The sequence below is a fragment of the Myripristis murdjan genome, chromosome 9, assembly GCF_902150065.1.
Source record: "Myripristis murdjan chromosome 9, fMyrMur1.1, whole genome shotgun sequence".
Lineage (NCBI taxonomy): Eukaryota > Metazoa > Chordata > Actinopteri > Holocentriformes > Holocentridae > Myripristis > Myripristis murdjan.
In genome coordinates this window covers 7,723,681-7,747,274 of record NC_043988.1, presented here as the reverse complement: position 1 = coordinate 7,747,274, position 23,594 = coordinate 7,723,681, and the positions used below count along the sequence as shown (strand labels likewise).

At 43.6% G+C, this 23,594-nt stretch overlaps 1 protein-coding gene across 6 annotated transcripts in view; it reads right to left on the bottom strand.

Annotated features, from left to right (window-relative positions):
* The window catches only part of arvcfb (ARVCF delta catenin family member b), a 237,752-nt gene that overhangs the window by 92,006 nt on the left and 122,152 nt on the right, over positions 1 to 23,594 (bottom strand). For 2 of the 6 annotated variants that reach the window (XM_030059896.1, XM_030059898.1), the window contains exons 1-2: positions 22,479 to 22,687; positions 21,975 to 22,026 (exon numbers count right to left, since the gene is read on the bottom strand). The exons of 2 other annotated variants lie outside the window; for them this stretch is intronic. In XM_030059896.1, the coding sequence (XP_029915756.1) occupies positions 21,975 to 22,026; positions 22,479 to 22,504 (78 nt within the window). In that variant the 5' untranslated portion in view covers positions 22,505 to 22,687. Of the gene's footprint in view, positions 1 to 21,974; positions 22,027 to 22,478; positions 22,688 to 23,594 lie in introns of those variants that run through there. 2 more of the 6 variants (XM_030059897.1, XM_030059901.1) reach the window with 2 other exon arrangements.

Below are 23,594 nucleotides of genomic sequence, written 5' to 3'. Positions count from 1 at the left end.
AAAACATGGAGAAAATGTGAAATATATACAGTACATAAAATGAAAAATAATGTCAAAATATCAAGATATATGATGTATAAAATAAATGATGAAAATATGGGAATAAGGCTGCATGATATGGTAAAAAAAAAAAAAAACACTGATTATTGTGACAGATTGTGATTATGATGATATTTGCAATTTTAGTAGGAGTGATCATTTTTGTATCATAATTTTCATTTTCATTTCATTGGGGAAAAAAACTAGTAAAATGAGGATGATGTGATTTTTGCTGGGTCTGCACCAAACCATCAGGTTTTTTTTTTTTTTTACATCTGGAGAATATGATTTGTAGGCCAGGGCATCCCTGTAGCGCCACAATACGCATTAATAATTATACACTGTCACATTTAACCTCTATCAAAAAACTGCAGTTATTGCCATTTGGATTTTGCACTTATAAATAATGCGATTTTGATATAATTTTGATTAATTGTGCAGCCCTCTATGGGAATATGAGTGCAAATATTTGCAATTCCAGCAAATATTAACATTTTAAGAGATTTACAGTTTAAAGATGTACATTATAAAACTATTCACTTGTCAAATCTATTCAGTTTTTACTTGTATAGCTTTTTACAGGATGTGCTGATTTGACTATGCAGATTACTACTTATCTACCTTGTCAAGAAGAAGTGAATATGACTTTTGTGTCCAAAAAGGTGAAAAAAAGAAGTCGCATCCATAGGAACTGGAATCCCAATCATAACTCCGTTAGTGCCAGCGCTCCTCCAAAGAACATAGAAAAACTGTCTCAAGAGGATGTGTAATGAATTTCAAAAGACGGGTTGAAAGGATACATATGTTACCCAATTTCCCCTCAGGTATCAATAAAGTATTTCTGGTTCTGATTTCTTTTTCTACGTGCACACTGTCATTGTCAAGCAAGGAGACAAGATTAACAAACACTTCAAGAAAGAGGGTGCTAGGCTGGCTCTAGCTCTGACAGTCCATGATTCATTTGCCCCGATATTGTATCCAAACACTGCAATGCAGGGTAGCTAGCAACTGTTTGCCTCGTGAGACTTCAAATTGAGTTACAGCTTCTTTCAAGGATAGCAAAAGCCTGGAGGACTGTATTTGATTCATATTTCATTGGGAGGCCATGGATTTAAAAAGAAAGTGTCCGTGGGGTGAGGATGAAAGTGAGCATTAAGTCAGCCCTCCCTCATACCCCATGTGACCCCATGTGCATGCGTGAGAAAAATGTGCTTCCAGTGCATTTCCTGCTCAAGGTAAACGACATGAAATCATTGGTTGCGGGACAACACCCTACCGCGGCACGCTTCTGTACATCAGTGTGGCAGAAGTGCCAGCTCTCATGATGGAAGAGGGGAAGGAAGGCGTTTGAGGCAATCATTGAAAACCAAAACAGCGCAAAGCCAAGAGAAGGAGAGGAAATCAAAAGTAATGGAGAGGGCGGGTGACAGCGAGGGACGCAGTTTGAGTAGGACGGCAGAAGGAAAAGGAGAGAACAAGGGAAAAAAGGAAGGGAGTGTTGTAAAGTACAAGCACTCCAGAGAGATTTTATTCATCTGAGGGAACGTAAGCCTTTTATTTTCAGGCAGTTTGACCTGTCATTTTAATAGCGTGCTGTGCACTATTTTTTTTTTTCTGTAAGTTGTTCACTTTTTGCACATGGGTTTTGGTGCTTGGCCATTTCACACCTATCATTACCATCTAATCAAAACTGTTCTTCCGGCAGTGCAGGGGAAAGGTCACTCTATTCCTGAACAACGGCTATTGTCCCAGTGGCTGAAAAAATGTGACTGAGACTTGAGAACTGCTTCATATCTGGAAAAGCATGAGCAATTTTTTATTCAATAATTAATAACATAACTAAAATAATGTAATTTACTGATCTCTATTATGTACTACATAATCCTACAGCATAAAAGATCAAAGCCGTGAAACCCAACATCAAAAAAACATAAAATGCCCCTATATCCTTTAGACTATTTGTACTTTCACCTCACGTAGAAAAACAGTACAAACAATCAAACCCAGCAGCCTGTATTTTCCAACCAATTACACCGAGTTGGAAGGAGAGAGAGTCAGAGAGTGAGAGAGAAACAAAGAGTGAAGGCCAAGGAGCGAGTTAAGGCTGAGGAAGGAAGAAACGTGGAAGGAAAAGTTGTAGTGTTGTTCTCTGCCGTGTTACGCTCACAAACTGTGATGCCTCGTACAGGAAGACTGGTTGTTTTCTTCAAGTCTTTGAAGGCTCTAACAAGTGCACAGTTCTCCATTGATTAGCCAACTCTCCGCCCTCAGCTTCAAAGCCCCACGCGGTCCTCATTGATCTCCAGCTCTTCTTGCTGATCAGTCAAAAGTCAGATGTCTGCACTTTTCATGTTGTGTATCCTTTTTCTCCCCAAATCCCACAATCCTCCAGGCTCTGTGCCCAGGCAGGGTAAAGAACCTCCATTTTGGGCATATGCATGACCTCCTTCAAGAAGTCACTGAAAACTTTCTCGATTTACCTCCACTCTAGTGGAGTGTTTAAAGTCAATTACCACTTTGAACTCAGCCGAGTTAGGTCGCTTAACTTGAGGGAGGGTTTTAAGTCCCATTATTGGGGTTAATGACTAGGAAAGCTATCTGCTGCATAGAAAGCATTCACACACAACTGAGGAGAAGCTATTTTTCACAACAACTGACCTTAGGCTAAACAGCAAAGTTCTTCAGGGGAAGCTTCTTATAATGGCATTCACAAGAGGTAAGTGTTTATTAATTGCCTCCAATCAACACCCTTGTTCTTTTCAATTACAGATGTGAATTATCTGGTGGACTGGAGGGTGGGAGAAACATTTTATCAGTGAATAGTGCCTTAATTCGTGGAGTTTCTGCATGTCTGTGTGCATGTTTCCAAATTTAAGACTGTAATACCTGGAGTTTAATTTAAGATGACTACAACAAGCAAGATAAAGAAACAACGCTGGCTATAAACAACACTCGTCCGACTTGATCACTTGTCTGACTTTTTAAGGACCTGTAGGTACCCTGTTGTGCACAGCATGAATGCGCTTGTGTCTACATGCACATTGCGCATACTGCGTGCGTAAACCTCCTTGATAGAGGTAGTGCTGTCAGTGCAAATATTCCACTACTTCTGCCCTCTGCTCGATGAAATCTGGACAAATTAAATTCCTGCAGCGTTGCAGCTAGTGCTAACAGGCCGGTGCTCTTTCCTTTGAGGCCTCTTTGGCTGAACCCAGAGGATAGGCCATCAAAACAGGAATATGTAATTAAAGCAGTACCATCCTACACTAGTTTAAAACACATAGCACTTGGCAAAGCACTGGACAGAGTGAGAGAGGGGGTGGGGGGGTGTAGAGAGAGGGTGTCCTCTGAGGCTCGCTGACAAACTGGCTTCTTGATCCAAGCTTAATGCTGTGCCTCTCGTTCACTTTCCTCACTCACCCTCTCGCCTCCGCGCACACTAAGTAAGAGAGTTGAGTCGAACTCGACATTACAGCCCCTAAATAAATGATTAAAAGCCGTCTGGCCGTGGGCTAGTGCGGCTGTCTGGCGGTCCAGGGAGAATATGAGGCTCATCAGAGTCGAGGAGACAGAGCGGGGAACGGAAAACATGTGCTTTGGTCAAGGGCAGGAGAAAGTGGAGCACAGTGAGTTAAAGTTGACCTTTGAGAGATGAATGATAAGGTGGCAGAGGAGTACAACAGAGAATGGAGTAAAGCAGGGGAGGACGTTTGAGCACATAATTGCAAATCATGTGGAAATGACTTATAGTCACCCAATGCTCTAGTCGCCTCAAGGTTGGACAGGCAGGGGCTGTGATTAGAAGATGGCTGGTTAAAATTCCCTAATCAGCAGGGAAAATCGGGAACGGGAAAATGAATGGGAAACTCTGTCTTTCCTCCTTCAAAACTGCTTGAGATTCCCTGGAGCAAGACACTTAAATTAATCTGCTCGCTCCACTGGGGATGCTCCATGGCCAACAGTTGATGGCTATGTTATACAGGGCGGCATCTCATGTGTGAGAGTGTTTAACTGTGCGTACACAATGTTAAAAAAGAGAATGTGAGTTCAGTAAAAGCCATTATTTGGATGAATGAAGGTATAAAACTCTGAAGTCTGAAAGTCTGAAAGCCCCCCCAAAAGAAAAAGGAATACACAAGACAAACGGAGGCGCTTGTAAACTCAGTCTAGCCTGTCTTTTCAGGGTCTGGTTTACCAGGAGTAACAACCACACCTTGAGATTCCTGAGCCGAGGTAAATCACAGAGCAATGAGAGGCAGTTTGGCTCGCAGAAATCCCAAATACAATTACAGCCTAAGTCAGCAGGGGCTCACCTAAAAAGCCCTGCCAGCAGCTGAACCCCACATTTGATGAAGAGAGAGGAGCTTGCTCTGGCTTTGCCAGTTAAATCACTTCTGTTCGGACGGTGGTAGGGGAGAGGCTAAGGCATCAGACAAGCAGGGATTTGGCTCTGAAGCAAGCTGGAGGATTTGTCCAGGCTGCACTTCATTCAGCCCAGTGTGGCTGGCTCAGACTCTCAGTATGGGGCAGAGACAAGACTCTTACACCAGTGAACTGTCTGACTGCTGAGGCTAGGTGAGTGTGTGTGGCATCAGATAAACTGAAGGTTGCTTTTGGGATGTCGCTGATGTGCTGCATGTTTATTGTCTTGTAAAAGCCAGGCCCAGATAGATCTGTTGAAGACTTCACACACTGCAATCAGACAGCCCACCAGGACAGAGTCTGTGAAAATCCAGCCTCCTTATAGTGCCTATACCAACACGCCATGACACACGCCAACTACACACTCAAATTCTAGCAAATATCCAACCATCATCATCATCATAATGCAATATACTGTAGGTGTTTGAAGTCCAACAGTGCCACTGTCCATTTTTGGACTACAGATCTCTCTTAAAATATTTTAAAATTTGACTGATTTGATCTTTTAGGTAGGATAGCATCACCTTAAAGAAGGGTGAGACAGGTTTTATTGCTGGTTTTTACAGAATCACCCCAACTTCACTGAGTAAAATCCTCCCACACTGGAGTTGAATAATAACAGTAATAACATCAGCTAGTAATAACACTAGCTAGCTCAGTTAACAGATATGAACCTCCATCATATCAGAACTCAGTGGCACTGCTTACCCAATTTTTGATTATTAACAAAAAGGCTAACATTGGTCCAATATATTTGCAAACGGCTACTGTTTATTGGTGTCACACTGCCCAGAACAGATAAGATCCCGTCACATGCCTGTGCAGGGGGCACACAAATGAGAGGAGATTCAGGGGGTAAAAAAGCTTTGCAGAATGCAGCATGCCGAGAAAGACTCATGCTTCTGTGTAACTCAACCAAGCCTGACATGATCAATATTTCCAAAAACAATCCTTGACACAACCCTTGAGCAATCTGATATGGAGTATATGTCATTACCATAGCTCATGCTGGGAAACACAGCTTCTGAAGAGCAACTAATCTGGCCCGTAATGGATGGATGTGCTGAGAAAGGAAAGGGAGGAGGAGGAGGACAAAGGCGGGAGATGAAGTGATACAGCAGTGTCAATTAGCAGCAGCCTGTTATCTGCCATCAATCCACACTCATTCATCACTGTGTTCAATAAGCTGCTCAATGCTGTCTGAGGATGGAGAGATAGAGCAAAATGACAGAAAAGGAGAGGAGAGTGTAAGCAGATAAGGGGGTTTCCTTCCTCTTAGACATAATAACAGTGAGGAAACTAAAGTTGCAGGCAGAGAAAGAGCCATATCTGCAACAGGTCTGTGAGGTGAAGCGGAGTGGTAGTCGTTGTGGTAGTAATAGTAGCATTTGCACTTGTAGTAGTGGCAGTATGAATTTACTGGTGTCATTTTAATAGTTTTTGTCTTAGTGCTTTATGGCAGCAGCAGTAGTAGCAGTAGCAGAAATAGTAGCAGCGGGAGCAGTAGTGATGGTGTAGTTTTTTTTTTTTTTTTTTTTGGATTAACCGATAAATCAATAAATCAATAAATCAATAAAATAAAAGTGATGTCTTTAAATTGCTCCCCTAGTCTGAACAGCAGCCAAAAAAAGTAAAAAAACAAAACAAACAAACAAACAAAAAAAAATTATTTGCACTTGTGAAGCTATAACCAGCAAATGTTTGGTAGTTTTATTTGATAAATGACAAACAATGACTGACTGATTGACTGATTATTTGTTTGTTTTATTAGTTTATTTGTTTTATTTATTATTTATTTACATAATAATGTAAGGCTTCACAAGAGGAGTCACAAGAGGCACTTTGAGCAGGACAACCAATCATCCACAAGAAATGACTCCAATGGACTACACTGGACCACATGTTTCTATTTGTCAAATTATTCAAGGCAAGATGAGGACAGCTTCCCAAGTCACTGTCCAGTACAACCACAGCAAGCAGATGTTAGGTTTACATGTCACTGAACACAATAGGACAGTTCCTGTAGTTACTTTCAAATTGAGACAACAGAGCATGGCTCATCGCCATCAGGATGTGCATACTGGTGTGATCAGTGTCACCTTGCCTCAGCAAGACCTCTCTCTCTCTTTCTCTTTCTCTCTCTCTCTCTCTCACACACACACACACACACACACACAGTCTAAGCCCGACCCCTATGCAGTGAGTAACAGGATTTCACTCAGGAGACATGCCAGCAATCATTACATGGCTCTTACACAATTAATCCTCTAGCAAAGACCGCCTGGCTAACCTTGGGTCGTCCAATTTCCCATCAGCCCCTTCTGTTTCTACCGTCTGCCCTCTCGGCAGCCCTCCACGGCACAGAACCACATGATGAAGTTAAAGAGTGAGAGAGAGGGAGAGAGAAAGAGAGAGAGGGAGCGCGTGAGAACGTAATACTCTACAGTGACCCAGGAAAAACAACATCTGTGAACTGCGGCTGTGCGATCTAACTGTCCAGCCAAAACAAGGCTTGTTTGTGGGACGGGCCGGAGGCAGAGAGGAAGTCAACAGGAGGAAGGGGAACCAGAGAGGCTGACAATGTGTGGCAACAGCCCAAAACAGCATGCTGGCCCTGGGTAAAGTGAGCGGGGGTGGGGGGTGGGGGGTCTTCGGTGCTGAGCCAAGGCCAGTGAGCCAGGCCTCCTCTCAGTTACAGTCAGGGCAAAGGTCCCAACTCACTGGAATGATAGGAAGTGAAACAGACCTGGTATTTGGGTGTGTGAGTACATGTATGCATCTGTGTATGTGTGTGTGCTTTTAGGCATGTGTTTTTGTTATAGAAATCCCTCTGGCTGACTGTTGGTGGCAACACAAAGCTCAGACCGCTGGAGTGAATTGCAAGATCCAGATACACATACGCACACACGCGCGCGCACACACACACACACACACACACACAAATAGCTATAGGCAAAAGGGCCAAAGCCCTGACGATGCAGCTGGGCATGATGGGACTTTAATCTCTCCTTCTCTGGCGAGTGATCCTGGGCCAAATCTGGGCTTCTCTCCCTCTCTCATCTCTTTCACGCTTGGCCTCCTGGTTTCAGAGGCTTCCATTGCTCCCGCCCTAGCCCTGCTTTTCTTACCTCTTCCCAGAACACCCCCCCGCCTCCCCAGCATGCCCTTTTGTTCCTTTGTACCAGCGCCCACAAACGGGATAAAACTTGGTTGGCCTGACTGGTTGACAGGCTCAGAGCCACCACCAGAGTCCACCACCAAGCCGCACAACGGTCCAGTTAAAAGACCTGCAGCGAGAGCTTGACTGCTTTCCCGGCGTGGCAACTGGTGACAACCCCGCTCGACCCCCGGCAACATTCAGTACCAGCCTAATCTGTGGAAAGCTTGATATTCCCATTCAAATGGGCCAGGGGTTGTTTTGAAACCTTGGGTAATTTCTTGCATATGGCATCAATTATACACTATACATACAAATGCACTCAAATGCTTGGGCGCACACAGACACAGTCACATATCCCATGCATTCCTCACAATTCATGGTCCGGAGTCAGACTGGGAGTTAAATGCAGTAAGTCACTCTCAGTGTGGAATTCATGGCAGCGCCCATTCAAAAACAGCGACTCTGAGAGAGGAGGATAAATAACTTCTGTGGATTTTCAGTGAGCAACAGAGGAGGCAGCGAGGGGGAGGAGAACAAAACAAAACAAGAAGTGAGGGAGAAACCACTGGAAGCCTGTGGAGTGCAACTAAAACAATGGGGACAGGGTCTTAGGGAGGGGTCAGCGCTTGTGGCCAGGGATTGTTTGTTTGGACAGCAGGCGCGGCCCGGAGAGAGAAAGGAGGAATTCACCGCTGCAGAGGCAGATTAGTGGTAGCAGGCTATGGTTGATGGGTGGTAGGCGGAGAGAGTGGTGGGAGGGTTTTGATGGTGTAACTTTGGGTTTGCAGAAGAAGTTGTGTACAGGGCCCCTCCCATCAGCTTTGGATCCCTGTCAGTTTGACTCTGGTGGGGGGTGATGATGGGGTGGGAGTCGGGGAAACGGGAGAGAGGAAGCCGTGAGAGAAGCTTTGCCAGAGGCTTAGTTCATGTGAGGTCTACTGGAGCTTGAGGGACTTGGAAAGGGGACATATGTTCCACTTCCTGCAAGGCTACCAGCGCTAACGCTTATCACCCACCACCCCCCATGTCTCTGTGAAGGGGAGACGTATTAGAGCCTGGGGCAGTTACAATAGAGCACCACTAACAGGCTTGGCAGGGCCCTGTCACTGTGTTAGCAAATACACTTAATGTCCCTCTCAGAGACAGCAGAGGGGAAGGATGCCATTAAAACAGGGCCGTATTTCTTGGTTTAAGCGTTCCAGTTAGTTTAAGCCTGCCAAACAGACACACATTAGACCCCATGCAGTCCCACATGGCCCCCTCATGGAAAGACTTCTTTTTTTACTGCATTAGTATTGAATACTGCACTGCACTGTACATAGGGATGTAATCATGGTGGGAGTGACATATATGATTACATCTGTTTCTTATACATTATTTAGCTGCACTATTAAATTGAAGTGCGATTAAACTATTCCTCATTTTGCTGATACCCTGTGGAACCTCCTCATGGCACCAGTGAAGCACCTTCAAGGACCCATGGAATACCCTCAAGGACCCCAGAGCCCCTCAGGGACCTTCGATACCCACTCAAAGACCCCCAGTTAGAGAACAACTGTCTCACGGTAGGTCGCACACGTAGATAACGCTGCACGGAGCTAATGCAGTCCGTCACGATGAGGGTGGCTGCTTTTCAAATATGCACTCAGTCAAACGTGATTAAACTCCTTCCTAGGATACTTTTACGGCCTTGTGCCAACCTGCGGGTAAAGGATTGAGGCTCATACTAGGGGCAACGGCGTGGCATCAGAGCCAGAGGAGGCGGAGGATAGGCCGCGAGTGCCGGCCAGCGGAGAAATCCCTGCCGATTTACTACTAACCTTCAACGGGTCGTGAGATAAGGGGATGAGGGGTGGGGGGTGTGTGGGCTGGATATATGTGTGTCTCATAAAGGAGCCATTGTGCAGCTGGATAAATCTATCAGGAGCCTTGAGCTATGGCCCAGTTATTTTATTTATTATTCTCTCTCTGTCAGATGAAAAGAAATGTGATATTACCAAGACTCTGTTCTGCCCTGTTCTACTCTACTGCTACAGTGGGTGTGCATGTGTGTGTGTGTGTGTGTGTGTGTGTGTGTGTGTGTGTGCATAGGTGCATACACCAAGGCAATGCAGTGCCCTCTCATTCTGAGGCTGTATAGACAGATGCAGAGGCTGAGTATTTCCATCTGTGCAAGACAAAGTTTCAAAAAGTGCAATAAAACATTGTTTCTGTCCTATTTCGTGCCAGTATCATTCACCTGTTGTTTTATATATATATATATATATATATATATATATGTTTGTTATTCATATCCAGTTTTTTAAAAATCTTATTGGTTTTGCTTATGTTAAACTGCTATATAGGTTTAAACAGATATAGGTTTTTGACAGCTGTGACCAAAATGTATTTTATGTACCAGTATTTAGACCCTTGGACAACTTTCTTAGTTCAATCCAGGATGATAACAAGAATAAGAATAAGAACAATAATATGAAAACATATGCATATCTTACAATTACTTTCACATGGTAATCAATTCAGCTTAAGGGCTTCCCACAGACAGCCTGTGTGGTGTTGATCAATCATATAATCAAATAAAATTCTATTATATTTACCATAATATATGTGAACAACACTGCCTGATTGTCTAATATCAGCCGAATTTGTCAATCTAACCCTCCTGCAACCTGATTTACGTTTTTTTTTGTAAGATTTTTTTTTTTTTTTTTTGCATTTCTGCTTTACTTGACAGTCACAGGAGAGAGAGAGACAGGAAAGGCAGGGGAGAGAGAGAGAGATAGAGAGAGGATGACATGCAGCAGCTGAAGTCAGATTCAAAAGTGGGACACTGCGATCAGGACTCAGCCAACAAGTGGTACGCACTCTTATCTGGTGAGCTACCAGGGCGTCCCCTGAGTTAAGATTTTAATGTTATGTTTTATGTTAAAAATGTTTCGTGTGGGGCGTCCAAGTAGCTCCCATGATAGAACACGTACCACACATCAAGGATAAGTCCTTACCACCAGGGACCAGAGTCGAATCCAGCCTGGGTCATCCTCTCTCTCTCCCCTTTTCCTGTCTCCCTCTAATGTCTCTCTCAAATAAAAAAAGCAGAAATGCCAAAAGTTATCTTGAAAAATGTTGGCTGAATGTTAGAAAACTTCACTCCAAGAGACTATCATCTGCAGTTAGATAATGACAGAGGGCTAGAACAGTCCTCCAGACAAACATCAAGTCCCTCTGGCCCAAGCGCTGCAGTTTGGAGCCAGAGCTTACTGCTAAGCGCTGCCACAGATCTGAAATTGGTGGGTCAACCAGAGTACACAGACACCATTCCCTCCCCATCACTCCTAAACAAAAGCGGTCCTTCTCATCTCAGGGCCTCGTCGCTGAAAAATCCAGGGCCTGAGTCAGCACAAAGAGCATTTTTCATGACAGGCTACCTATGAGCAATAAACAACGGGAAAGGCAAAGCCAAGGCCACCATCACTGAACCTAACATATTCGAATGCCTCTGGAAGACGTAAACAGGGCTAAATTGGATCTGAACAGGATGTGTATTGGTTTTCAACAGATGAGACTGTGTAGCACTTAAGATTTTTAATCAGAAATTAATAGCAGCCCACAAAAAACAACAGCTCATTTACAAGCTAATGGAAACAAGTCTACCTGATTTCCTCTGCATATTGAGTAAGGGATACAGTAATGCTTAGAAACAATAGACGAGGTCCTCGTTGCGGTGTGTGTGTGTGTGCGTGCCTGCATGTCAGTGCAAGCGTGTGTGTGTGTGTGTGAGAGAGAGAGAGAGTGTGTGTGTGTGTGTGTGTGTGAGAGAGAGAGAGAGAGAGAGAGTGGCAATGGGTGTGTGAGAGAGAGAGTCTTTTAAGCTCACTTTCAAAGCTGCAAGCTGATCATGAATATTTAAAACTAGGCAGATATCTGAAATATAGTTTCAGAACCGCGCCTTTTTTTGCATGCTAAATTACCAGGGAGTACATTTTGAGCAAGAGCCACGGTATAAAAATAAATAGCTCCTTTGAAGCTGTGGCTCATTCACTATGAAGTGTGGTTTTCGTCCCAAACATTTGTTGGATGAATTAAAAATATCAGGACGAGTGCATTTTGAATGATCAGGAGAGGGCTCTGGCGAGTATATATTATGAATGCAGAGTAAACCCTTTTGGCTGGATCCAAATTGAAGAGGTGCCTGACGCCTGGCTGCATTGGGAGAGTTGGGTGGGGGAGTGAGGGGCATGTGGCGGGGGGGTTGCCTTTGAATCTCACTGTCTAATAGAGTCATTCCCCAGCTCTGCAGAGCTCCCCAAGGTATTGGGTATGAAAGGGCTTCATTTTTTTTTTTTTTTTTTTATTCCAGCGTTTGCACTTCTCAAATTTTATTTCTAAGTCATACACTATTCATGCTTTGGGTCTGTGTTGTGTTGCTCTGCAGGTGGTTGGGTGGAAGACGAGGCAAGGGGAAAAGAGAGGAGAGGGGGCATTAGCATTGATGCAGATGAAATATGGATTATCTCCTCTCAATGTCTGGCTAAGCCCCACTTTGCTGGCACCGCTCCTTTTCTATGTAGCTCCCCTCCCACTCTGCCAGCTGCAGGCCTTGCATCTGGCTACTAACCCACCACATCCAATGCCCCCCACCCACCAAACACACACACAAACATCTCCATCCACCTCCCCCATGATGCAACCCACTGTCGTCTCCCTGCTTCAGCTGCTGCTGTTTCTGTGCAACAGGAAATGCTGACTTTTTAAAATTGAGGAATCCAGTAAACAGGATCTTGTCCCAAAATAACTGTTAGGCAGGGAGGGGAGTGATGACAGCACACAAGCTCCAAACTGTCCCATTAAGAGACAGGTCAGGTCAACAGGCTGACAGATATCATCCAAACCCTGGTAAAAAGACGACTCCCAACAGGAAGGAAATTTCAACCCAACCCTTCGGAGCCCTCTGGGACAGCAGCCAGAGCTGCTCCTGTCCGTAAAGTTAAAGTTCGACAGATTCAGTCACTAAACCTGTGTATAGTCCCTTTTTTCTATAGATCTTTCTTAATTGGTACAGAATATTTAGAGAGGATCCTTCCACTTGCCAGTGTATTTACTTATCAAGTCACCTTCAGCTATCAAAGACAGATTTTAGGTCATAGACCCCCATTTGATTTACCATGGTTTACCATTATATCGAGCTGATGTCTGCCTTTTTTGAATATTAGACCTTTCAGTGGTCATGTTTTTCCTCACAAATGTGAAAGAGCATATTCTGTGTGATTTCAATATTGTTTGACAGTATCTCTCATCATCTTTTTACATTTGCAATATTCTTTGATGATTCTGTTAATTCAGACATTTCATTATAACGATACTTACTCAAATTTAAAGATATTGAATATTGCCACAAAATACTGGTTATCAGCAGCTTGGAATCAGTGTCAGTAAAAAAAAACACATTGGTTGACCTCTAGTCTACACTGTTCATGGGAGATAATTGTGATGGAACATAAAATCACAGCAGACATTCTTACATGTTCTCTAATGATGACAGTTTCTCATGAATTACACAGAAATCAAATTGTTCCTGATTTTGCTGGGGACCCCCTGGAATCCTCTCAAAAACCTCTCAGGGTCCCTTTGAGTACCACTCCATAACTATTTTAACCAGAGAGAACATAGGCAATTTAACAGTGATTATGGGTAGAGCAACAATCATCGTGGCACACTTCACTGAGCAGTGCTTCAGACTGGCCCATAACCCGAAGACGCGCCTGCCACAGCAGCTCATTCTGCTGTGTCTCATCATCTGCAGCTCTGATTAGCAGGAACACTGGGGAGCCTGTGTGTTTTTGTCTCTGTCAGACAGAGGATGTCCGGTGTGCTCCGGACATCTAATTACCCGCAATTCTGAGAACAGGGGGTCCTGATACCATGCAGCCGCTCCCAAATCAGTTTAGCGTCATGTCAGTCATAACTGAGTGAATCATGGGTGTTCTCCAGAGTCAGCGATTGAGGCTGCTGAGCAAACCTGACGATGCCTGGAACTGAAACATGTCGCTCATTCCAGTGCACTTGCAGTTACAAACATTAGCTGCTTTAGAGTTAATTACCAACAAACAATTTGCTGCCCTATTCTTGCAAATAACACACTTTAGCTCACCTTTAAACTAGATAAATATCATCTGATACAAGAATCAGTGGGGTATAACTAATGATGTCAGCAAAGATGAGGGGAGTAGACAACGGCCTTAACCTTGGGTTCTTGAGTATATCTTGTTGTACAGTAAGTGGTTTATTGCTGTTTATGATGCTGGCACAGCATCATAAACATTGTGAGAGCCTGGGCAAACTGTATGCAGACGGGAAGGAAACTCGGGTGCTCGTTTTCTTTCCTGCTGTCTGCCCACTGTGGAATGTAACCCCACCCTGGCCAACTCATGAAGCACTGTAGAGGCTACACAGCATAAGCCGTTTGATAAACGTTAGTATGTTGCCTCTAATGACTTAACACATCTACTACACAAGCACATACTTGTATGTCTGCATTATTTTAAAAGTATACACTGGACAGAGCCACAAAGCACATAGCAGCCATTGTTACATGAAACAGCAGTTTCAACACAGCAGGCATCTCTAATTAAGTGACATCAATTAAGGTTCCATTCCATTTAAGTTGAGCAGAGCCTTTCCAATTAACCACCACCCACAACACCTCTGGCTCTGTTAGACCTACATGGAATAGACTTTAATCACTGCTTTTAGTAACACCTGTGTTTACCCTGCTTTGCCATGTAAAAATGGCGGCAGTGGGAAAAAAAAAATTGCCATATTGATTACAGTTGTGAAGCAACCCATGTAAATTAATAACTGCACAAGAAAATTGCATTTTAGATGTATTTTGGATGCCAAGATGCACTGAACTGTTTCAAATATGACATTTCTCATCAGTGTACTTAAAACTGGCAAGAATCTGAACTTATAAGATCCAAAGATTGGTAAAAGCTGTTTTAGAGTGATACCACTAAAAATGTAGCTAAAATATAGCCTCTATATACGTTAAATAAAGGAAGCAACCAGTGGGAAGCACAGTAGAGTGTGGGATGTGCCTTAGTGCACTGATCCATTGTGAAACCTTTGACAAACACATTAACTGTGCTGTAAAGAGTCCAAATTGTAATGAGCCTCCCTGTTGTTGTAACCACATACTTTTTTTCTGGCCAGGGCAGAGGGCCGGAAAGTTCACACAGCATCTATGAGGTTATCTGTACTGTAACCTTTGGGCCAGCTGGCTGGAGTTGCAGGACTGTCTGTCTGTGCGTAAATGTCTACGGCGAGCTGAGGCCCCTGCACTGGCCCACACAGAGAGATTTGGGGTCCGTTCAGGGGGAGCAGGCCTCCGTCTGAAGGCTTAAAATAGAGTAGAGGGTGTGAGATGACTGTGGCCAGACCAGCTCTGTGGAGAGCTTTTGTCAGGGGGGGTGGGGTGGGGTGCAGTGTTCGCCCTCTCTCACTGCTGTGCAATGAGCTCTGCAGTGTAAGTGGAGACCAAAAATAACTCACTACAATGTTGGATCCAGATACATGTGCTGCATACACACTGATGTGCACTGCAGTTGGACCGGACAAGTTTTAAAAAGATAGGATACAGGTATTTTTGGACTGAAGCTGCTACAAGCTGCTTCAGAGTGATATCCACTATCTTGTATCCAGTAAATCGGGCTATTTCTATGCCAAAAAAAAATTTCAAGAATGCAGCGTTACACCAGGACTTGTATTCTTCTCAGAGTGGAAAATGTTCTAAAACAGCATTTAGGACATCATGGGACAAAAATTTGGCACTGAGAGACAGACTGATTAAATTCTTTTTGTTGGTTATCAGCTCCTTAGGGCAGAGTGTGGCAGGATTCATCGCAGGTTTTACAGTCTGGGGGGGGATCCTCCCAAACCACAATGGAATTATTTCTTCGATGGCATCTGAAAACAATAACTATAAAAACACATGGACAAGGAAGGAACCTCCATCATATTGGAGGTGCACAAGAGTGACTGGATAATATCCCATTTTAAATAAAAGGCAAATATATTGGCCTAAGACTGTTGTGCACACGCTCACAAAATCTTGTCTCACACAAATTTTCTTACACACACCAGTTCTCATCCTGTGAGAGATATCTTGGTGTGTTGCAGCCAGCCTGATTCTAATTAGCACCTCTAATCCAATACGTTCAAATAACAGCAGGGCCACACTCTCAACTCTCTTTAACACACGAAACCATGTACCACATCTTCTCACAATAAAAGCACACACACCACTGCAACTATTTTTATTTGCCAGTATAGAGAAACTTCACTGGACAGTGGCAATCTTTTCCAATAATCTACCATGAGAAAGAGCTGTAGTAGATTGCTTCAGGGGGTGGAGGTGGGGGGTGGGTGGTCACAAAACTGAAAGCAAATCTTTTTCTGGGAATCAGAATATAACCACAGGGCTCTTTGTTAGGTTTACACAGTTAGAAAAGGAGCAGATATGCAAGTTTCCCAAAAGGTCCTAGTCAGCTTTTCACACAGAATTGCAGAGGTTACAAAAGCACAGAATAGTAACCAACTGATCGGGGGGAGAGGGTGGGGTGAGGTGGGCACACAAAGACAAACAGCATCAACTAGAGTACACTAACATCCTGTGCTGTTGTGGCCTTAGCATGCTGTTCTTCCTTTAAGCCTCACCAGGAATGTGAACTTCATGCACAAAGACAATATGTGCAAAACTCGAAACCTCCAAGGAAAATTTCAATATCTCCATCCACTGACATATTTATTGGATGGCACAGTCACAATATGTCAAAACATATGAAGCATGGTAAAGTTTTATCTGTGGTTGGAGTTCCACCAATATATCAGGCCTGTAGCCTATTAGGTTTTTATCACAAATCAGAAACCATCTAGTCAGTGTTAAACTAAACTCAGCCAGATCAGCATTGTCAGTGATGCTGTAAAACTTGCAATAAACCCTGTCTCATTCTGCCTTAAGGCACGGTTAACTCACCTAAAAGAATTACATCAGTATGGCTTTCAGCGGAGAGGTTTGCTGTCCCATCATGGCCTAACAGCTGTTTCAGAACATTTTCCATCCTGACAAGATACAATAGAAAATTCTGGAGGAAACACTCGATACTTGGACTTTGTGGACATGAAAATTTAATGATACTGAATGCTGGCACAAAATAAGAGTGATTGCCAGCTTCAATAAAAAAAAAAAGTCTCCAAAAAACTCGCATCACCTAAATCCAATCTTAGAATCCCCAAAATGAACATATGTAGAGGTGATTTCTCATGCAAACCCTCCATGCACAGCTGAGTTTGTGGGTTTGTCAGCCTGTCATGTCATGCAAGCAGCCTTTTTCAGCCTCTACTTGCACTGGCACAACATCTGACGTGGTTAGAGAGGCCTGCTGCAGCTCAGCCATGCAGGCAGTTCCTTAATCGGGACTAGCTAGTGTTTGACAGCTGGGTTTGGAACAGGGAGACAACCCCGATGCTACAGGGACTCACCAGCTCCCCTACCAGAGACTTTCACAGATTTCAGTGCAATTACTCTGAGCATCTGTACACCAGCCAGGCTGCAACCACCTGAGCACTGTGGAGCATCACCCACTCACAAAGACTAGCACCACTGCAGGCCAACTACCAGCACAGCCAGGTGCCTCTGCCACAGCAATTTCAGCAAATAAATAAGAGATGTAACAATTGTTTCTCTCCTAATTCAGAGCACCGGATACACCCTCATTTCATTAGGATGAAATTCTGACTGAGACAAAGAGACAAGACAGAGACATGAGCATTGCGTGCCAGAGAGTGGTTAGACAGATAGCAGGCAGGCACCATCCAATAACAAAATGAACACTCAATCTTGTTTTGGATCCCGGGAAGCACTGGGGTAGCGTTTTTCTCTTCAATCAGAGCAGATTTTTATCTAACCACTAAACTGCTGTGAACAGATCGACTGCTTGCTGGAATGCCCCAGTCATGGTGAATATTTCATATGAAGCCTATTGTTGTCTGCCCCACTGGGGCCTCCTCAAATGGCCCAATGAGGGAGAAAACACTGGAGTGGATTCCGGAGACCAAAGCCCATTAGTCCACTGGCCTCAGGAAGGAACAAGGCAATATCTCAAAATGATGAAAACAACTTTTTCAGGCCAGAGATGCGGTGAGCAAAGGCAGAAGAAGGATGATATCTAAAGGCTTCGGATAAACCTGTGGAATGTATCAAATGGGGAACAGACTGTTCCAGATTATGATTCAAGGATGCACAGTAAAACTGTGTGCAACACCAAGACGACAACTTCTCCTCTCACTGGAAAGAAAACGATGACTCTCACTTGCTGTTTACACAAAACTCAGTGTGTCATGTAAACGGAGACCAACAAACCCCCACCCTAAAAACCTCAAAAAATATCTCTGCCAGATTCAATTCATCACAAACAACAATAGCTCACGACAGGGATGACATTGTGCAATATAAACTGAGGTCATCTATACTGAGTCACATCTTTACCACAAGCGGAGCCCATCTCTGCCAACTCCATGGCAAAAGCAAAATCATAACTTTTTTCCAACGCTATAAATATGTCACTGCATCAATTATAAACCCTTAAATAGTGCAATGCAATGATAGCTATGTGGACACAAGACTGCAGCAAACCTTGTTTAATGACCTTGAACTCACGCTCATGCACGATGAGAGCACATTTCTCTGACCCACTAAACTTCAGGCTTGAAATCTGAAAAAATATCACTGCCAAAGAAGAGAAGAGCCAAACTATAAAACAGCTCCTCAATTAGCCTGGGAGGCAGAGAGCCTTGAATTGTCAGCAGCTATTTGGCAAGTCACTGAAGGACCTCTCAGCACAGTAGCAAAGCTGCTAAACTGCTTCCCTAGCTGAGGGTGCAGTACTGCTAATTTTGTCAGCTTTTTTTTTTTTTTTTTTTTAGTCTTTGTCTTAGGCCTGGGTCAAATGCTCTTGTTAGTTATCATATTTAGTCAACCTCATTTTGATTTCTTAAGTCAAGTTTTAGTCTTAGAAGTTTAAGAAAATCTATTTTAGTGAAACCACAGTGGACGTTTGTCATTTGAGTGAAACTGATGAAAAGCACAGTGGTGCTGGGCAAAAATGCCCGACACACACCAATTTAAGTTCAGCACAGAGGGGAGTCCATTAATCAGAGCTCCAAATCAGAAACCCTACAAGCCCTTCCATCTCTGCCCTCTCTTGGCTTCTGCACACCTTACAGTTGAGTCATTTAGTGGCTGCAAAGTACAAGTGTCTGACTGATTTTAAAAATGCACTAGGCAAAATTCTGAAGATGCATCTGCAACTGGCAAGCATCCAATCAAGCATCCCATCCCCTCCTGCTGAGACTCCCTAGATTTGTCCTAGTTGTCCCAAAATGAAAGTCCAGGCACGTGGATGGACACTTCACCACTATGAGAAGATGAGTCAAAATTTAGGGGTGAAATACAAACTCTCTCAAACAGTGAAAACTCCATCAACATCACTCATCAGTGTCAGAGGTTTTGGCTCCCTAATCCTTTTGATATCCTTTGAAATAAAGGTATCACAGATAGACGTCACATCATAGGATTCAGGGCACTGAAGGTCCACAGTTGTCAACCAGTTACCTCTCGCACTGCAAGAAATACAAATTCAGAGTTGCCAGAGCTTGAAATACAATTGATCCAACTAACTAGGAATAACTGTCTGCACTCAAATTTTGCAGGAAGTTAATCCCATTTTAAATAATGACTTCAATTTTTCCCCTTTCCTTTGTATTTTCTTTTCTGTTATCTGAAGCAGAGGAGTGAGAGCAGAAGAAGCCAGAGAGGGGACAGCAGCCAACATAACGGTTAGTTATTAAGTGATGACATCAAATTGAATTAAGGTGGTTATTTTCGTAAATATACTGATAGCCTAAAAGGAATACCATGACAAGACAGACAAACTTTAATTTCTGTAATGTTGCTCCATGAACATTTTAAAAGTGTAAATTAGGCTTGAAGCTTTACCAAGCAACAAGCTTTTGTTTTGAAAAATTGGTCTTCATGTCCAATGTTAATGCTAGTCTACTGTCCATTAACAAAAAACTGCTATGCTATTAACTGAGTGTTAAAGATCTCATTGATCTAAAGCTCACATTTTCATTTCAACATCTGCTTTCATCAAGCAACATGGTCACACAACATAGTATACATTTTGGCTGTCCTATCTCTTTGAGGCTCAAACACCCCCTCAACACACCTCCCTTACTTGGGGGATTAGTGGGAGATGAACCTGACCCATAAACCTAGCATACAGGTGTTTTTGTTACCTGCTGAAAATGCACATTAAAAGTCTTCTCAATTTCAAAAAGCAAATCAGTTGGATGATGCACTACTTAAAGCTGTCTCAGTAATGCAATAGTCACTCTGTAACAAATTTTCAGTATGGCATTCACGTAACTCAATTTTCCTTCCTTTATGTGACATGAACCATAAATTATTACAGTACTATTATGATTTAGTATTAGCTCACTTAAATTTATTTGTTACTCGAATGTTACAACCTGTTGTGCAAACTCTCAATTTCGAGTTACGAGGTCTTGAGAGTTGAGCAAACCGAAATAGCTCAGTGTCAACAGTTACAGAAAGATTTCTGTGCCAACTGGAGCCACAAACCGTTGCTTAGTTCAGCTTCAGATGTCAATTGTACCAGTAATGGCACCAGATATTGCTGTTGTGTGTGTGTGCTTGTGTGTGTGTGTGTGTGTGTGTGTGTGTGTGTGTGTGTGTGTGTGTGTGTGTGCGAGAGAGAGAGAGAGAGAGAGAGAGTCTAAGTGCAGTGTTAGTGGGGTGCCAGAAATGAGCATTCACTTCTGCACACCAAAGCAGAGGACACGTGGTGAACGGGCAGCTATTTTCTACCGAAAAACAAGAGCTTCAAATTCCTAACATGTTGTGGAGATTAGAGAGCAATTTTGTAGAATTCCAGGCCCCATATGGTGACAAGGTGCTCACATCTCCCCCTATTAGAGGTTTGTTTTCCTTGCCAGGAGTTTCGGTACTTGCTCTAACGCCAAAATAAGGACTCCACAGAGAAGAGTGAAGGGAAGGCCAGCAGTAGGGAGTGAAATGAAGGCAAGCACTCATTTCTGCCTGAATGCTTTAATCCCCTTTCACCCTGCCCTTACTCTACACCTCCAACAGTAGCCCCCAGATAGTGAGGTAGCTGAAAGAAGATGGGGAGAGGCTGTCTCAGGGATCATGACTCATTTGAAGTATTAGACCACTGCTGTTCCACTTTCCCATGCCGCCTCTGTGGACTTGTATGACAAAACAAAATGACTCAGTCCTTGGATGTGTTCAATGAGAAGAAAGTGGCATTCCTGATTCAATCCACAGTGAATCCAGAGAATGAGCAATAAGCTCATATTATGCAAATCCCTGGAGTTTTATGGGAAAAGCCCCACCCTGACCACAGTCTATACAGGACCCTTTACCTGTGTGAGTTCTTAGCTCCATCAAAGAGGATTAGTGGCTAAGATTGAGTGTTTACTGAGCCACATTTACTGATGTGGGGAAGCATCAGCAGCGACATTAACCAAATAAACCCCCTACTAAGACATTTCTGGAGTAACATCAAAACAGATTCTCCACACATCCAGTCGGGATTAGGTTGTCACAGCCTGAGAAATTAGCATCTTTAAGTGTTTTGAGTTCATGGCTGTCACATTTAATCACACCCGCTGTTTTGGAGGACCAGCCAGGTGACACGCGCACACACAAACACACCCAGCAGACACTGACATGAAACGTCATCTGTTGTGGATCCCAGTTTGACATCAGAGGGCCTGAAAAAAGCATGAAAGAGATTTCATTCTGTCACACCACAGCCTCCCGAGTTGCGTCGCTGAACGGCACGCAGACAAAGCATGAAGGCTGTCCTGCTTGTTCAAGCCAGAATATTAGAGAGAGAAACCACACTGCTGACTGATTGGGAGTCCAACAGCCCATTAGCGAGCCACGTTCCAGAGGCATGCAACAATTAAAGAAAGCACTGCCTGCCAGGGAGGACTGAAAGATCCACGAGCAGCCAACTGCGCAACATTCAAAACAGCCCGACTGAAACCCCGAGCCAAAAAAATATAACAACTAGAGAGAGAAAAATATGCATTTAAACTGAAAAGACACTGGCTATGGTAATTCTGTTGCACGCTGTTACAATTTCTTCATTATGAAACATGCTCAGAGGCAAGTAAAAAACTAAACAACCAAGAAACAATCTAGCAATTCCAATGAAAACAAGGCTTTAATTGAACAAATGGGACTTACTGTGATGTGACAGTACAGAGGCAGTGTATGCGCATCCAAATTTTGAGTATGCCTGGCGACGACAGGTGAATACAGGTGTGGAATAAATCACAGAGGCAGCCTTAATCCAGTGTGCAGGCATCGTTTTTAAAATCTTGTACTTTCAACATGCCCAGAGACAAGACAGACGCTGTGACAGTGAAGTCCTGTGCCGGCAGATCTCTCCTGGCTGTATGTTTATTTTTTTTTTTTTTCAGGTGCTCCTCAGAGAGCAAATGGGAGCTTCAGCGCCATAGAAAGACTGACCCACTTCAGAACCTCGCTGCACAATGCTGCAGTGCTGCCGCTAGCAAAGTTCATAAACACAACCAGGCATACACAACATACAATAATTTATACACAGCAGCATCTGCAACATTGGCAGAAGCATCTATAGAATGTGCACAACCACAAAACACACACACACACACACACACATACACACACTCAGTACAAACACCTACACCCTTCGTATGGTAAACATACCTAAGAAACCTAGTTTTGAACTCCATCTTGCAGACTTCAGCTCCTCCCTGGAGAGGTAATATGCAGTGAAAAGACGCAGAAAGTCTTCCTCTGCAGCATCTGCTCTCGGCACCGCACACCTATGCACCTCCCAAACCGCAAAACAGGCCAAGCCAAACAAAATATGCCCAAGGTCGACTTTGAAACAAATCTCCGAGAGCTCAGGTGCTGCAAATTGGCACCGGATAATCCCAGCTTGGGACTCCAAAATACTCAGGGGTGGGGGGGTGGGGGATGGGGCACTCAAAGCAATGCAGAGCTTCTCAGAGTGCAAAGCTGGGAGAGAGGAGAGATGGGAGCGTTCGGTCGAGAGGCAAAGTTAATTAGGTTTGCCGGTGAGTGCTGGAGGGAGAAGACAGGAGGTTTGTTTGCCAGAGAGACTGGAGTGCAGAGCAGCAGTAGCAGCTTATGGCTTCTGGGCTCCAGGGTCGGAGGGCTGGGGACATCATGCCAGTCCTGCTGCCTGCAAGCCTCAGATTGCAGAGTATGGATGGAGGCCTGTAATTTCCGACCGGTCTCTGTGCACATGCCCACTGTGATTTCCACACCATAATGTGGCAGGGGACACAATAGCTTTCCCTTTGAAGGCCATCCCTCAGATTTAGTATCCAACTCCAGTCCCCGGCTGCTCTGACCATATTTGAGAGAATTTAGTAGGAATAATTATAGACTTTTAAGTGAATCCAGACACTTTGTCATCAATAATATACCAGAACAAAAACATATTTCCATGTTAATTATGTTAAAAAGAAGACAATATATGTTGGAAACAACAGTACTCTATTACTTAAATATAGAAATTTAACTGATCCAATATCCACCAGCAAATAAAATATCTACTAGATAGCTTCAGAACAACATGATTCTACAATGGAAAAGACAAAAAAATTAAGACCAAAGAGCTGAAGAGTTGAAGTGAAAACTAAAAGCATCAATTTCTTCCCTCTGTCTGCAAAAAGAGCACTTCTCAGAGTTCATCTTCTACAGGTAGCCTAATTAGTGAAAGTGGAACAGCGCTCAGTGCACATCACTATCCTCTCCATTAGCACTAGAAGACCATGACAAGGCCTTGTTAAA